Source organism: Polypterus senegalus, chromosome 6 (assembly GCF_016835505.1).
Source record: "Polypterus senegalus isolate Bchr_013 chromosome 6, ASM1683550v1, whole genome shotgun sequence".
Taxonomy (NCBI): domain Eukaryota; kingdom Metazoa; phylum Chordata; class Cladistia; order Polypteriformes; family Polypteridae; genus Polypterus; species Polypterus senegalus.
The window spans coordinates 32,288,502-32,305,162 of record NC_053159.1 but is presented as its reverse complement, the minus strand read 5'-3'; the positions used below and the strand labels follow the sequence as shown (position 1 = coordinate 32,305,162).

Below are 16,661 nucleotides of genomic sequence, written 5' to 3'. Positions count from 1 at the left end.
TTACTTCAAATCAGGCTTTTCACCAGAGTGGCAGTGGGAACGACCAACAGGTTGGTATTGCTTAGCGATACTTTCCCAATTATTTTGAAGACGACTCTTTTCTTATTTCTCAACTCCACCCTGACCCCAATCCTTCTTCTTGTTCTTGTTCCACCCCAGCCCGTCCCACACCGCGGACGCGAGTCAATAAAGCGCACTCCGTTGCCATAACTCCAGTCCGTCTTTTCCTGGAAGGCTCTGGATTTTCCAGTGTGAGCGTCCCTCACTCCTAATCCATGGCAGAGTGTTCAGGAGTCGGGAGAGGAAAGAAGTTGTGGGGAAAAAAGTGAAGAAAGCAAAGTTTGAAACAAAGTTGCAGGGCTGTGCTCGTGACTTATAGCGGGCTCTGAAACGGGGAAGGCTAAGTAAAGGTCTCTTCCCTGCGGGACGGAGGGGTTTTACACCCTCGGTTTAGGAGCGAGGACTTTGATTTCTTTTCCTCCCAGCGTGTGAATACCCGGCAAGGGGGCGAGAACAAAATGGGGACGAGGCGATCTCTCTGGACGCTTTACGGACTAACTCTGCTCTTTCATATAGCATGTTACACTCTTACTGTAAGTACGAAACTGATGCATGTTTAATTGTCTTTTCGGCTGGAATGGGAAATGATTTTGTGTGTGACTAAGACATTTTTAAAAACTTTTACTTAAATGACTGTAAATTCTCCACAGATCGTTTGAGAAAGACATTAAAGGTGTGGAAATTAAACGTTCCAGACTTTATTTAATGGATCTGTCAGGGAAAGAAATTGAAAAATACAAGAGAGTTACTGTAATTCCCGCATCGTGCCAAGGGTCCCCAGGTGCTGCAAAACGTGCTCGGCGTGCCAGCCACAAATCGGGCAGTCCGTCCCGGTTTGCCTTTGTTTCAGCTGAGCTTCGTGGATGGCGATTGACAGAACTTGCCGTGGTCTAATTTTAAACCTCCAGAAGCCCGACGTCTATTCATAGTCCTGCTGGCGTCTCTCTGGCCGCCCGCAGTTTAGACTTCGCTGCGAGGGGATAGAAGCGACAGAGATGGGTTGACTGAATGAGCTGGCGCTCCGGGTATAGCGGGCAGCAGAGCATCCGCCAGCCTTGCCTTGCTTTTTTTTGAGGAATCACCTGTGCGAACGCCTTCATTTGACTTTTTTTTTATTTCCCATTAAATATTCCAAAATCCCTTTTAATTTCCGTTGGTTAGATGCGCCTTTACACTTTGCGATAATCTGAAAAGCAAGTGCCAACGAGTATCCAGAAACCCGATCGCGTCTAATCAAGCCTTGTCTAAAATCAAACGAATGAAAAATCAGAGACGACTCCTTTTTATTCAAAGAAGCAAAACTATTCACACACAGAACACTTTAGATTTTTTGCATAGCACCTCTCCTTAGTGAGCACGCACGACACGCGCATCAGGAGTGCCTTGAGGTCGAACGCATTCCACTGCCAGTTAAATAATTCGCACTTTTGCATAGAAGACGCTCTGTTGCAGTACAGCTGCATGCATGTTGAAGTAGCGTAATATTTGTTTTTTTTACACGGCGAAGTCACTACTGGATCTCGGACCGACAGCCTTGTGAATATGCGTTCCAATACTCTAACCATTGAACCACACTCTTCATACAGTTACTCCGCGCGTAGGGCCAACAGTAAACACAAAATCTGACTACCAATGAACGGGTATGGAACACAGCGCACAATAAGCAAACAGTTACCCACATATTTAAATAATTGTACGGCCAGAAATAAGCGGCAACCTTTCAATGAAGACTAGCGGATGGCTGCGTACCGCCCTGGGTAAAGAACGTGCTGAGTAAGCGGTGTGACGCGCCTGTATAAGCAGCCCGGGCGGCCACTCGCTAAGAGCTCGACGTCCCTGCCACAGAAGTGGACACCTGTGGGTGACTTAATTAGGGGCAAAGTTCACCAGCAGTGCGCGAGGAAATTCAAAAGGCGAAGGGTGTTGTGCTAAAAGCGCCGCATATTAACATAGTCCGTGCAGAGAATCGTACTCGTGCAGCGCGATTGTATATATTCTTATTTACTTACATGCAAATATAAATTAGGTTGAATTAGCGGCGTGAAATGTACCTTACGTGAGTGTGTGTGTGAACGGACCATGCACTGCTTTGGCTCTACGCCCAGGGTTGCTAGGAGAGGCTCCGTATCACCGCGACCCTGCATTGGATTAATCGCATTTTAAAATATTGTTACATCAGCATGCCGATTATCGATCCATCCTAAACCAAATTAGTTTCGTGGGGACCGACAGCGAAGAACGAAAGGCCGAGGCCAATCTGGCGGTGAGCAGGTGTAGCGCAACCCCTGGTAGGACATGCGCAGTAAGAGTGGCACGCCAGGCGACACACGCGTGACCAGGGTAAGCCGCATGAATTAAAAGAAAGCCACACGAGCGGCCGACAAGTTTTACAATTCTGGATGTGCAAGACAGTCTATGGTACCGAAATCTATATCCAAGTCTACATTTAGGACATGTTGTTCGAGTTGGTGTTCCCATTCAAGTAGAATTCACTCCAGAACCTTACTGCTGAAAGGAATGAGGTCATTTTCACAAACAGACGAAAGCCCGTCTATTGTTTTATGATATACACCATGTGAATGAGATCCTAGCATTGTTTCGATTAACAAACTTGGCATGAAAAAGAATACTCTTCAGAGCAGCGTACACTCTTCAAAATACAGAGCGATGCCACAGGGGACCCATTTTTGGTTCCCAAAAGCCCCATCCACATGAAGGTTCGAGGAAGAATCTTTATTCATTTAGATATGTAACAGGCTCCACACAGTAAATAACCATTGCTAGATGGTGACAGATTTGTGAAATACTATTGGGTTCCCGATTTTAAAAAGAGTCTGCTGCATTCGTCCAGTAACACAGCTTAAGCTCAGGTTTTCTTTTTCTAGATTCCTGCAGCCTACTGTACATTTTCTACATATTAGGAAGCTTTTCAAAGATTTAAGAACCAACTTCATATGCAGGGAACCCTTCCCGAAATGAAAGGTACTTTGTCAAGCAAAGGCTCTTATGAGGAACCACACAGCCCAGTAAAGAACCACGTAGTACCATTCGACTCCTCAACAGCAACACCCGAACACTTACATACACTTACATTACACCTACATTGCATCACATCTACAGTGGGATGCAAAAGTTTGGGCAACCTTGTTAATAGTCATTATTTTCCTGTATAAATCGTTGGTTGTTACGATAAAAAAAAGTCAGTTAAATATATCATATAGGAGACCCACACAGTGATATTTGAGAAGTGAAATGAAGTTCTTTGGATTTACAGAAAGTGTGCAATAATTATCCAAAAAAAATCAGGCAGGTGCATAAATTTGGGCACCACAAAAAAGAAATGAAATCAATATTTAGTAGATCCGCCTTTTGCAGAAATTACAGCCTCTAAACGCTTCCTGTAGGTTCCAATGAGAGTCTGGATTGTGGTTGAAGGTATTTTGGACCATTCCTCTTTACAAAACATCTCTAGTTCATTCAGGTTTGATGGCTTCCGAACATGGACAGCTCTCTTTAACTCACACCACAGATTTTCAATTATATTCAGGTCTGGGGACTGAGATGGCCATTCCAGAACGTTGTACTTGTTCCTCTGCATGAATGCCTTAGTGGATTTTGAGCAGTGTTTCGGGTCGTTGTCTTGTTGAAAGATCCAGCCCCGGCGCAGCTTCAGCTTTGTCACTGATTCCTGGACATTGGTCTCCAGAATCTGCTGATACTGAGTGGAATCCATGCGTCCCTCAACTTTGACAAGATTCCCAGTCCCTGCACTGGCCACACAGCCCCACAGCATGATGGAACCACCACCATATTTTACTGTAGGTAGCAGGTGTTTTTCTTGGAATGCTGTGTTCTTTTTCCTCCATGCATAACGCCCTTGTTATGCCCAAATAACTCAATTTTAGTTTCATCAGTCCACAGCACCTTATTCCAAAATGAAGCTGGCTTGTCCAAATGTGCTTGAGCAGACCTCAAGCGGCTCTGTTTGTGCTGTGGGCGGAGAAAAGGCTTCCTCTGCATCACTCTCGCATACAGCATCTCCTTGTGTAAAGTGCGCCGAATGGTTGAACGATGCACAGTGACTCCATCTGCTGCAAGATGATGTTGTAGGTCTTTGGTGCTGGTCTGTGGGTTGACTCTGACTTTTCTCACCAATCTTTCTTGGTCTGCCACTTCGAGCCTTAACTTGAACTGAGCCTGTGGTCTTCCATTTCCTCAATATGTTCCTAACTGTGGAAACAGACAGCTTAAATCTCTGGGACAGCTTTCTGTATCCTTCCCCTAAACCATGATGGTGAACAATCTTTGTCTTCAGGTCATTTGAGAGTTGTTTTGTGACCCCATGTTGCTACTCTTCAGAGAAAATTAAAGGAGGAGGGAAACTTACAATTGACCCCCTTAAATACTCTTTCTCATTATAGGATTCACCTGTGTATGTAGGTCAGGGGTCACTGAGCTTACCAAGCCAATTTGAGTTCCAATAATTAGTTCTAAAAGTTTTGGAATCAATAAAATGACAACGGTGCCCAAATTTATGCACCTGCCTGATTTTGTTTGAACAATTATTGCACACTTTCTGTAAATCCAATAAACTTCATTTCACTTCTCAAATATCACTGTGTGTGTCTCCTATATGATATATTTAACTGACATTTTTTATCGTAACAACCAACGATTTATACAGGAAAATAATGACTATTAACAAGGTTGCCCAAACTTTTGCATCCCACTGTATATTGCACTACTCACACACAAACTGTACCTGCATACACTCTGAATACTGACTGGAACATGCATCTACACTTTATGGAATATGCATCTGTACTTATAAAACATTCCCTGTGCAATAACTGTCATTTGTACTTGCTGCTCATTCAACTCATATTGCTCTATAACTTCTTTTAAAATGTACACACTTTATTTTATATAGCTAGTCTATTTCCATCCATCCATTTTCTAACCCGCTGAATCTGAATACAGGGTCACGGGGGTCTGCTGGAGCCAATCCCAGCCAACACAGGGCACAAGGCAGGAACCAATCCTGGGCAGGGTGCCAACCCATCACAGTAGTCCATTTTTAACTTGTAATTTTTAAATTATTTCTGAATTATTTTTTAGCGTTATTGGATTCTATGCTGAGTGACTTGTTTTTCTCGTCATACACATTTCATTGTATGTTGACCCTGTGTTAATCTATATATGACAAATAAACCTAAACCTAAACCTAAATACCATTCTCTTTGAGAGTGTAGTCATTTTCTTGACGGGGATGTCCAGCCTATTTACAAGTGCAGCTGTGAAGTTAGATAGGGAGTTAGAAATAGGACTTCCAGATTTGTAGCGTTCTTAAAAGGGTGTGTAACAGGGCTCAAGTGAGATCTCCATACTCTAAAACACAAGAAGCCATGTGAATCTTTATCAAGAGTAGAGGACAGTTTGACTGTCCAGTTTCAATTCCATGAAGGGTACTGCAAATTTTAAAAGAGCACTGGTAGTATGAAAACTGATTCCATCATCTCCTTGCTATTATTCCAGTGGGTATAAAGTGGGCATGAATGAACATTCAGAGGGAATTTCTAACTTGACTGTTTGAAGATGTTTTCCTTTTTCTCTGCACCTGGTGATGATCTGGCAAGTCCTTTAAATTGAAATACAGCCTTGTGCTGACTGGACTGAGATGGCTGAAATTCAGAAAGTCAGTGAAGGCTTGTAACTACTCACTTCACACTCTTAAAAACAATGCTTCTTTGACGGCACTTTACAGGGTTGTGTGGCATAACTATTGTTTGACAAAGGACCATTTCATTCTGTGAAGGAGTTTTTGATGTTGTATGATATTGGTTATTTGGACTTTGAAAAGGTTCTTAATATGTCGACATAATAGAAATCTTTAGGCTACCCAGTAGAGTATTAGAAGATCAAGTAAACTTGAACTAATTGGTATGCAGCAGGAGTCCTTTTAAAGTCATGAGGCCATTGGTATTTCATAAATCTGCTATCATCTATTCATGGCTGCTTATGGAACCTGTTATGGGTCTAAATAAATAAAGGTTCTTTCTGGAACATTCATGTGAATGATTATTTTGGGATACAAAAATGGTTCCCCTATGGCAACGATCTGAAGAATGACTTCGGCACCTTTATTTTTAAGAGTAGAGTGCTGTATCTATTCATTGAAAATTTGCAATCGCAGCTTACATTTGAATCTTCCTATAATATGATATTATAATGACATATATGATCCGTATTTGCTTGACATATTTTAAATCACAGAATTTATCGTGCATAGTACAGCTGTGACAGTCCGGGATGTTCCATGCTATCTGTTTCATCCGGGAGCCTATTGAACTCATATCTCCTATAGTTATAACTGAGATGGAACCAGTAGTGTGGAGCCGACCCGGACCATCACATTTGGTGTCAGCTGTGGGATAAACTGTGGCGGTGAGGACCGAAGAACAGAAGGCGAGTCAGGTGTCTGACTATTTTATGAACCCACAGGCTCAAGCTGGAAGAGAACATTTTAGATTTTGAACTTTTTAATGGAATATTTATTGATGATTATCCATCCATCCATCCATTATCCAACCCACTATATCCTAACTACAGGGTCACAAGGGGTCTGCTGGAGCAAAAACAGGGGACAAGGCAGGAAACAAACCCCGGGCAGGGTGCCAACCAACCGCAGGGCACGCACACACACCAGGGACATTTTAGGATCGCCAATGCACATAGCCTGCATGTCTTTGGACTGTGGGGGGAAACCCACGCGGACACGGGGAGAACATGCAAACTCCACGCAGGGAGGACCCGGGAAGAGAACCCAGGTCTCCTAACTGTGAGGCAGCAGCGCTACCCACTGCGCCAGCGTGCCGCCATTGATGATTATATTGTCATTTTAAAGTTCGTGTTCTTTTAAATGGGAGCTTAGTTTTCTTTTTAGAGGGTTGGTTTTCATGCTTTTATTATTTGTTTTTAGTGCAGTGTAGGGCCACGCCACGGACCTGGGCCACCACTTGCACAAGGTTGAGAGAGGGGTGGACCCCACCCGTGCAGCTGGCAGCTTTGTTGAGGGAGGTGTGTGAAAAGTGGTCGGTGGCATCAGGAATATTTTAAATATATAATCGTGTGCAGGGCTGCTATCGGGAGTGGGTGTGTGCAGGCATGCTTTGGTCCATGACTGATTGAGGTACTTGGCGGAGCCTTCATTTGTTCTTGGTTGAGTAGTGAGTCACTGGTGGAGCCTGACGGTTCATCCTTGTGTTTTACATCCTGACCACAATGCTAATGAAATGTGTTTGCAGCCAGCTACAGAAAAGCAATACCCTGCCTTTCCATAACATCAGTTTGATTTATTTTACAGATGTTGCACTGGACTGTACTGTTATTTCCATATTTCTCCAAGCAGAGCACCAGAAGGTGATGTGACTCACTTAGGGTCACACAGTGAGATAATGGTAGGGATTGAGTTGGCAGCCTTGTGTTTCACAGTCCAAAGCATCAGCCACTTCACTGCACTGCCAGTAAAGAGTAGAACATCAGAAAACATGTGACGAGAAGAGGCCATTGAGACCGAGAAGCTCATCACATCTAATAACCCCTGTTCTCCAAAATAACGTTGAAATTTCAAGGTCCCCCTAAGTCTTACTTTACATCACACTATTTGGTACAGTCAAGTGCTGACTTATGGCTCCATTTGGGGTCAGCCATTTGGCCATATGTTGGCCACAAAGTGTACAGATCATTGCAATCAAGGCTCTGGGATGGTCACTGGTATGCTGGTACAAAGTAACACAAACTGATCTTCATGTCTCAGTGGCCACATGGCATGTCAATGTAAGGCAGCTTCTCAGCCATTGCATTGTGGGTTGCCGTCGTTACTTCACGAGTTGAAATAATAGTGCTAAAAATAAAAGATGTGTTACTGAGACTGGTTTTGGCAATTTCTAGAACGTTATTACCCAACTAACCATGGTACCTATCAAAGACAGATGATAGAATCATTTTTAAATATTTGCTATCTCTTGCTCCAGGTGTATCTTCAGTGCCCTTCCTGTGTGTCCTTGTGTGTCTTGACCGCTGCTCCTTCTCTTGTGCACATTCCCATAAATTTTGCTTCTTAGATTACTTTCCAGACTTTATACTTACCGTCTTAGAAGGAGTCTCTCTCAGCCTGCCTCCTGTGTCTTCCCTTGGGGATTAATAAAGAATCTATCTATCTATCTATCTATCTATCTATCTATCTATCTATCTATCATATAGTGCCTTTCATATTATCTATCTATCTATCTATCTATCAGTTATATAGTGCCTTTCATATCTATCTATCTATCTATCTATTATATAGTGCCTTTCATATTATCTATCTATCTATCTATCTATCTATCTATCTATCTATCTATCTATCTATTATATAGTGCCTTTCATATTATCTATCTATCTTATCATATTATCTATCTATCTATCTATCTATCTATCTATCTATCTATCATATTATCTATCTATCTATTATATAGTGCCTTTCTATCTATCTATCTATCTATCTATTATATAGTGCCTTTCATATTATCTATCTATCTATTATATAGTGCCTTTCATATTATCTATCTATCTATCTATCTATCTATCTATCTATCTATCTATCTATCTATCATATAGTGCCTTTCATATTATCTATCTATCTATCTATCTATCTATCTATCTATCTATCTATCTATCAGTTATATAGTGCCTTTCATATCTATCTATCTATCTATCTATCTATCTATCTATCTATCTATCTATTATATAGTGCCTTTCATATTATCTATCTATCTATCTATCTATCTATCTATCTATCTATCTATCTATCTATCTATCTATCTATCTATCTATCATATAGTGCCTTTCATATTATCTATCTATCTATCTATCTATCTATCTATCTATCTATCTATCTATCTATCAGTTATATAGTGCCTTTCATATCTATCTATCTATCTATCTATCTATCTATCTATCTATCTATCTATCTATCTATCTATCTATTATATAGTGCCTTTCATATTATCTATCTATCTATCTATCTATCTATCTATCTATCTATCTATCTATCTATCTATCTATCAGTTATATAGTGCCTTTCATATCTATCTATCTATCTATCTATCTATTATATAGTGCCTTTCATATTATCTATCTATCTATCTATCTATCTATCTATCTATCTATCTATCTATTATATAGTACCTTTCATATTATCTATCTATCTATCTATCTATCTATCTATCTATCTATCTATCTATCTATCTATCTATCTATCTATTATATAGTGCCTTTCATATTATCTATCTATCTATCTATCTATCTATCTATCTATCTATCTATTAAACCAAATTTTATTTGTTGCATGCAGTCATATACACAGTACAATATGTAGTGAAATGTTTAGTTTTTTAAGTCCAAGAGAAAATACTCAGTTCTATAAATATTAATATGTACAATGACAAAAATATATTGATGTTATAAAAGTATATAATAAACAAATCATTAACTTAATATGTGAGAATTAAGTATAGTCATTATGTAGCTCTTGGCACTGCCCTCATTTAGTATGGAGATGGACTGGGGACAGAAGGTCCTCCTTGGTCTATCTGAACTGCTCTTCAGGCAGTGGTAGTGTTTCCCTGACCATAACAATGAGAAGACGCCAATTTTAGGATTGGGATGGCTGATATCTCTGATAATCATCTTTGCCCTGGTCTGACGTTGCTTGGTAGAGATGTCCTGGAAGTTACAGAGTGCTCTGTCAGTGATGCATTCAGATGACCACACCAGAGCCTTGTGATCGAGCTGTGTGTCTTTTCCAAACCATGCAGTAACACTTCCTGTCAGAATACTTTTGATGGTTTAGTATCTGGTCGGACTGCCTGAAAACCTTGAGTTGGTCTGAGTTGTTGTGCCCTCTTCACCAAGGAGTCAATGTGCTTGGACTTGGTCAGGTCCCGTTGAGTTCAAGTATTTTATTTATCACTCGATTTGTCTGTCTGTTTGTTATATAATGCCGTGCATGTCTATCAGTATATTATATAGTGCCTTACATGCCTATTTGTCCCCTTTAATATACACCTATCTTTTTGTTGCCAGACTCTTGTCACTGTTTTCTCATCTCCTGTCCACTTTTATACCTGCCGTCCTTGAAAGTGAGTCTCTCAGCGTGTCTCCTACACCTTTGCTAACATGTTTTCACTGACACTCCCTGTCTTGAGAACATTCCCGTAAAGCCATCTTCTCAGACTCTTGTCACTATTTTCTCATCTCCTGTCCACTTTTATACCTGCCGTCTTTGAAGGTGATCCTCTCAGAGTGTCTCCTAGGTCTTTTCTATCGTGTCTTCAAACGATGCTCCTGAGCACATTGCTGTAAAATGTTTTTCTCAGACTCTGTCACTAGTTCCGAGATGCCTTTCCTGCCTCCTGTGTGGTTTTATACCTGCCATTTTTAAGGCAACTCTTTCAGTGCACCACCAAAGTCAATCTGACTAATCACAGCAAAGCTAGTCTGGCCAATCAGATTGCTATGAGGGACTGGGCACACAGATCTTAGCGATTTATTATACAGTATAGTAGATTGTTTTCCTATGGCCCTCGGCCTTAAGTACAAATCTCCTTAACTTTGTAAATCGCCACATGAGTACATTTTTTTTTCCATAATGTGACTCTCCCAACATTTGTGAGAAATCAGCCCTTAAATTTCCAACCGTGTTTCTGTGTTCTTTTTGAACTCATTTTAAAATAACAGACAGGATCCACTGTACTAATTCCTTTCATAATTACTTCAGTTATAATCGCTGTTTGCTTAAATTGAAAAGGTTCCACTCCGTTAGTCTCTCCCCATAACTGAATGAGACTCCTGAGTACACCAAGACCCTCCTAAGTCATATGGCGTCTTCCTTTCAACTCCATGCCAGTTCTTACAGGTACTATGGCGTGTTTCCGTATTTCTCCTGCTAGAGCTCTAATGGCTAAAGTGCAGTGCTTGAATTAATAATGGGGTTTAAGCTGGCAACCCTGCAATTTACAGCCCAATCCCTTAACCTCTTGGCTTCTAGGTAAGTAAATCTCCGTCACGTCTTTTAAATAATATATTTCTACTGTCCATTCAATCCAAATGCATCTAACAGATGATACACAGTACACTTGTTTCATATTGTATTTATAAGTGACCTAATAGTGAATTAGTGGTGGGGATGGAGGAGCTGGACACCTTGTGATTCCCAGTCTATTGTGTTAACTACTAGGCCACAAAACCACAGCAGCTCAAAGATGAACAGAGAATTGGTTTCAATCTGTGTGGCAGAATTGTCAGGAATTATTAGGCGCATTTACTGCTTTTGCTTGTCACAATTTTCTTAGGCACAAACTGAGTTTCATTTTAAGGGGTTGGCAGGCTGGCAGGCAAACCAAGGAATCAAGAAACCAGTGGCATCACTAGGGTTGGTCTCACCCAGTGCAGTAACTAAAGCTGGATTAAGACCCTCACAGGCTCCTGGGTGACTTGATGAACAGAGTTTCCTAACAGAGAGTTAATCGTAGCTTAAACCAGGGGTCTCAAACTCCGGTCCTGGAGGGCCGCAGTAGCAGCAGGTTTTCATTCTCACCCTTTTCGTAATGAGTGGCCTGTTTTTGCTGCTAGTTAACTTCGTTTGAATTAATTTTAATTGACTTGTTTTTTAAGATTTGTTTCCCCGAATTTCTTCATCATTCCTCTAAGTTGCTTAATTTCTATTCTTAAATGGCAGCCAAACAGAAATGAAACGTGAAGTGAGTGAGCCAACAGAAGACCAACTAAGTCAGTGCCTCAAACTCCAACTAATTTCACTCCAAGCAGTTGCTTAATTAGGCCCAGAGTCTTGTTGTTAATTAAACCCGTTCTTTAATTCCATGGCTTGTTGCTCCTCTCATTGTGCAACAGCAGACATTTCTGAAATTGTAGATTTTCTCTTTTCTAAGAGCACTGGTTAAAATGTCTTGTGGACCTGAGCAGATCAACATTCCTGAGAGCTTCAGTCAGTCAGTCAGTCAGTCAGTCATTATCCAACCTGCTATATCCTAACACAGGGTCATGGGGGTCTGCTGGAGCCAATCCCAGCCAACACAAAGTGCAAGGCAGGAACAAATCCCTGGGCAGGGAGCCAGCCCACCGCAGGGCACCCACTGGGACAATTTAGAATCGCCAATGCACCTAACCTGCATGTCTTTAGACTGTGGGAGGAAACCCACGCAGACACAGGGAGAACATGCAAACTCCACACAGGGAGGACCCGGGAAGCAAACCGGGGTCTCCTTACTGCGAGGCAGCAGCGCTACCCACTGCACCACCATGCCACCCCCTGAGAGCTTCATCTTTCTTTATTTTCAGATCAGTAATGGCGCACTGCAGTGAATACACTTGACTTGAGCATTCATTCTTTTTATCCTCTTTCTCTGTACATTTAGCATTCGTTTGCTCAGAGGTTCATTCGCTTGCTGTGTCCTGAGCAGCTCTTCTTTTCTCCACCCTGGCAGCCCACTTCTTCTCTTCTTCCTTTGGCATCTTTTCGCGTTAAAACTGATTAAGTCAGTGTTTGTGTTGCAATTACTTAGTACATTTTCACTTAAGCTGGCACTTAAGTCTTCAATCTCCCTCAAGAGTGATTTGTGATATGAAGAGGTAGGGAAAATGATGGCGAAGGTGGTAGGGATGAGAACGGCGCCCATACGCATGCGCCACACAGCCACCCTACTGGCCACTGCCAAGAGTTGATTCTACAATAAAATAAAATAAAAATAAAAAGAGGAATAACCTTGGAGGTCAATCATCACCCCGAAAGCAGATACTATACGTCACGTAGTATATGTGTACCACATTTTTGGTCAATAGGTCAAATGGTTTTGTGAGCTACAGGTGATTTAAAATCCTGGACAGACAAATGAACAGCCACGGTAGCGCATTATATAAGAAGATATTGTATGATGGACACAGTTTGCTGGTCCTGTTTTGGCTCATTTTATATCTCACAATGGTCTGGCAGCTAATTAAGGAAAAAGTGAGGGCTCTGAATCTTCAAGAGCAAGTCAATTAAAATGAATTCAAAAGAAGTTAATTAGCAGCCAAAACAGGTCACTAATTAAGAAAAGGGTTAGAATGAAAACCTGCAGCCACTGCAGCCCACCAGGACCGGCGTTTGAGAACCCTGGTTTAAACAAGGCAGCGTACAGACAAGCAGTGCAGTAATTACCATAAATAATGGCGTGCGGACACTCAATCATTTCGTTGATGATCATGGGGGCGGTGTGTGTACCCCTGTGTGATTTCATCCTGAAACGCTGCACAAAAATTTTATGGACAGTCATTTAGGTGTCACCCGGTAATGTCCACTGCCACCAACATCAGCAATGAGATCGTTAAAAATGAAAGGAACAAACACATCTAAGGTTTAAGTTCAGAGATGAGTATTGGAGAACAGCAGCTACGCTCCAGCTCCATCACAAACAGAAAGTGAAAGACATAAGGCCTGTCTGCTCTGTAGAGTATCTCAAGTCTGAAAGTCAATCAGAACCCGGGAGATGATCACACTTGAATTATTTCACCTCAGCCCGCAGGACTTGCTCTTTGTGATTTCAGGTTTTTACTGCAGTACCAATCTACAAGTGGCAGATTATTTTGGCCACTGTTGGTTATTACAGTGTGTGGATTTCCTGTGTTACGCCCCAGCTATTAAAAATAAAATGTTTTTTGCAGTTCCTTCGGAGATGGCAGTGGATCAAAAGGGGTTTTACATGTTGCAGTCTGCATTTTCATTAGGACTCTGTTATTTGTCTTTGTTATGGCTTCAGTTATTGCGCTTTTATGTCTGAAGCCCATTGGCATTGAATGCCACTGAGTAACCAGGATGTGTCCAAGGGCCCTGTAGCCCCTTGAGTGTGTGCCGCGTAAGAGAAAAACTGTGTGGTGTGATAGTGTAGTTGTTAGTGCTGCCGCTTCCTGGGTCCACACCTGAATCTTCTGTGGATGGAGTGCTTTCTATCCGTGTGGCTTTTCTTCCAGTTGCTTCAATTTTCCTCCCACAGTCGAGCAGGTCAGGTGAACTGGCAGCTACAAATTGGCTGCATGCAGATGTTTGATGGCGATGGACTGGTGTCCTGTCGCCATTACCGGCTTTGAATCCCGTGCTGCTGGGATAGACGCTGGGTTCCTGCATTTCTGAACTGAACAAAGTGGATTTGAGAACATAATATGAAAAACTAATTCAGTTTTCACTCATTTAATTAAATTAAATCAAGAATTGTGAAGTTATTATTATAACATTCTAATTATGTTATCCATCCAGTCATCCATTTGTAAACCCACTTTTCCTGAGCAGGGTCTTCCATCCTAACAAGCATTGGGAGCAAGGCAAGAACAAAATCTGAACAGGTCACCAGTCCATTGCAAGGCAAACCCAGCAACTGGGGCCAGTTTATCAACTCCAGTTCATCTTAAGGCCATGTCACATTAGACGACTTTTAGATCGCTTTTTCAGTTGTAGCCTTCATTTATGTAATCTTAGTGAGTTGGTGGCAGCCGGTTGCGTAATGTGACATATCCAATGACTGAGACCAACTATAGTCTGCGACTCGCTTCAATAAAATCAAACAGGTCTGATTCTCTTTAGTTACAGAGGTGGGGTTTGTGTGCTTGAGATTGAACAGCCATTGGATTCCCATGAGGAAGTATAATGCATAGAATGAAGCGATGAGGAATAAGGAATTCGGGTTATTTGAACCCCTCAAACAGCTTGTCTTTCTGATGTCTTGTGTTTTATGTACCATGAAAGAATGAAGAAAAAAAAAAAGTATAAAAGCAGAGATTGTGACTGAACGTGCCTTAGCTGTTAACCCTTTGTACAGTGCTGGCTCCATTAGGCAGCACAAAAGGTCAGCACTCCCTCGGTAAAGTAGACATGGGCAGTGCTTTTCTGTCATTTAAATTGATCTGATTCAGCGACTGACATACCCCATGACTAGAAGCCATGTAATGTGACATTAGCTTTACCTGGATGTCTTTGACCTATGGGAGGAAACCCACACAGAGAGAACATCCAAACTCCACGCAGGGAGGACACGGAAAGCGAACCCGGGTCTCCTAACTGCGAGGCAGCAGTGCTACCCACTGTGCCACCAAGTGCCGCCCTCTTTTAAACTAGCCATTTCATTAAAGGCTGGATGTTTAGTGGAATGGGGCTGCCATTTGTTTAATTTTTGGTTTCTCTGTAACCTGAATGCAGATATCTGAAACACTGACTTGAGCCATCTTGTCCAAGCATGGCTCTCAAGTCAGTTTAAATGTACAGTGGACTAATTTGGTTGCTTCCTGAACCTCTTCATGCCTTCGTCGTCTGCTCTGACTTCCTGCCGTCCACATTGTGTCCTGTCTGTCGTTTTTTAACTAAATGCGCTTGTCTGTTGTGTAAATTCAAAATGGAGTTATGTAAGTTTAGCAAACAGAGCCCAACCCATTATTTATTTGGTTAGTTTAACCTTTCCCAAATTCACTTATTCCATTTCAAATGTTTGGGGGGGCGTTGTCTTGGTGGTACACCAGGTAGTTGCTGAGTTTCAGAGTGGAACTATTCATTGTTAAAAATGAACCTACACTCTTAAAAATAATGTCTCTAAGATGGCACTTTACAAGATTTTGTAGTTCCTTATACACACCACCGCTTTAATAAAAAGCCATTTCCATCTGAGAAGTTCGTGTTTGGGTCTCTGAAGGGGTTCCTAATATATGGACAAAACAGAAATCTTTAATGTATAGTAGGCTACTGCCAGATCATGAAAATGTGCATTTAGCCTGTGCTACTTCATGCACTAAGAGTCATTTTAAAATTAGGAACCCACTGGTATTTCACAAACCTGTTATCATCCATTCATGGCGATTTATGGAACGTGTTATAGATCTAATTAAGTGAAGATTATTTGTGGAACCCTCATGTGGACAGTTCTTTTGGGAGCCAAAAATGATTCCCTAATGGCATTAGTCATTTAGTCTGAAGAACCACTCTGGCACCTTTATTTTTAAGAGTATTCCCTGTTTGTCACTGCGATGTAAAAGGACATCAGGATATTTCGTAGAAAACACATGCAGACAGTAGGAAGTGTAGGAAGTGAAGTCTCCAAAACTGCAAAGCCATGATTTAAACTGACATCCCCAAAATAAAATAACCTGCTCGTGCAAATGATCTGCAGATGTTGAATGACAAATTGAGGATGAGCGTCGGAGTCAAAGGAAAACACATTAGCGAGAGACGAGTGTAAGCCACGTGGCCCGTGATGTGGTGCCGTCTCTCGTGTGCTTTGATTTTCAGTGCTGGAATTCCCCAGGGTCTGATTATCCTGAGCGCTTTGGGAAATTTGACCTTAATGAGTTGCTCTTCTCTTCCTCCAAAGCATTCTGCTAGGCTGACTAGTCCAGACTTAGGATAATTACGATCTGATTGCATACAGTCTGATTATGTACAGATACGGCACAAGTTCTTCAAATGGTGCACAGCCACACCACATGATGCCTCAAGTTAACATAGTAAATCAGGGATGGGGAGA

At 41.6% G+C, this 16,661-nt stretch overlaps 1 protein-coding gene across 10 annotated transcripts in view; it reads left to right on the top strand.

Moving 5' to 3' along the window:
- Nucleotides 1-231: 231 nt before the first annotated feature.
- hspg2 (heparan sulfate proteoglycan 2) overlaps nt 232-16,661 on the top strand; it is a 516,773-nt gene continuing 500,343 nt past the window's right edge. For 7 of the 10 annotated variants that reach the window (XM_039755775.1, XM_039755773.1, XM_039755774.1 and 4 more), the window contains exon 1: nt 232-593. In XM_039755775.1, the coding sequence (XP_039611709.1) occupies nt 519-593 (75 nt within the window). In that variant the 5' untranslated portion in view covers nt 232-518. The remainder of the gene's footprint in view (nt 594-16,661) is intronic. The other 3 variants (XM_039755780.1, XM_039755779.1, XM_039755778.1) reach the window with 1 other exon arrangement.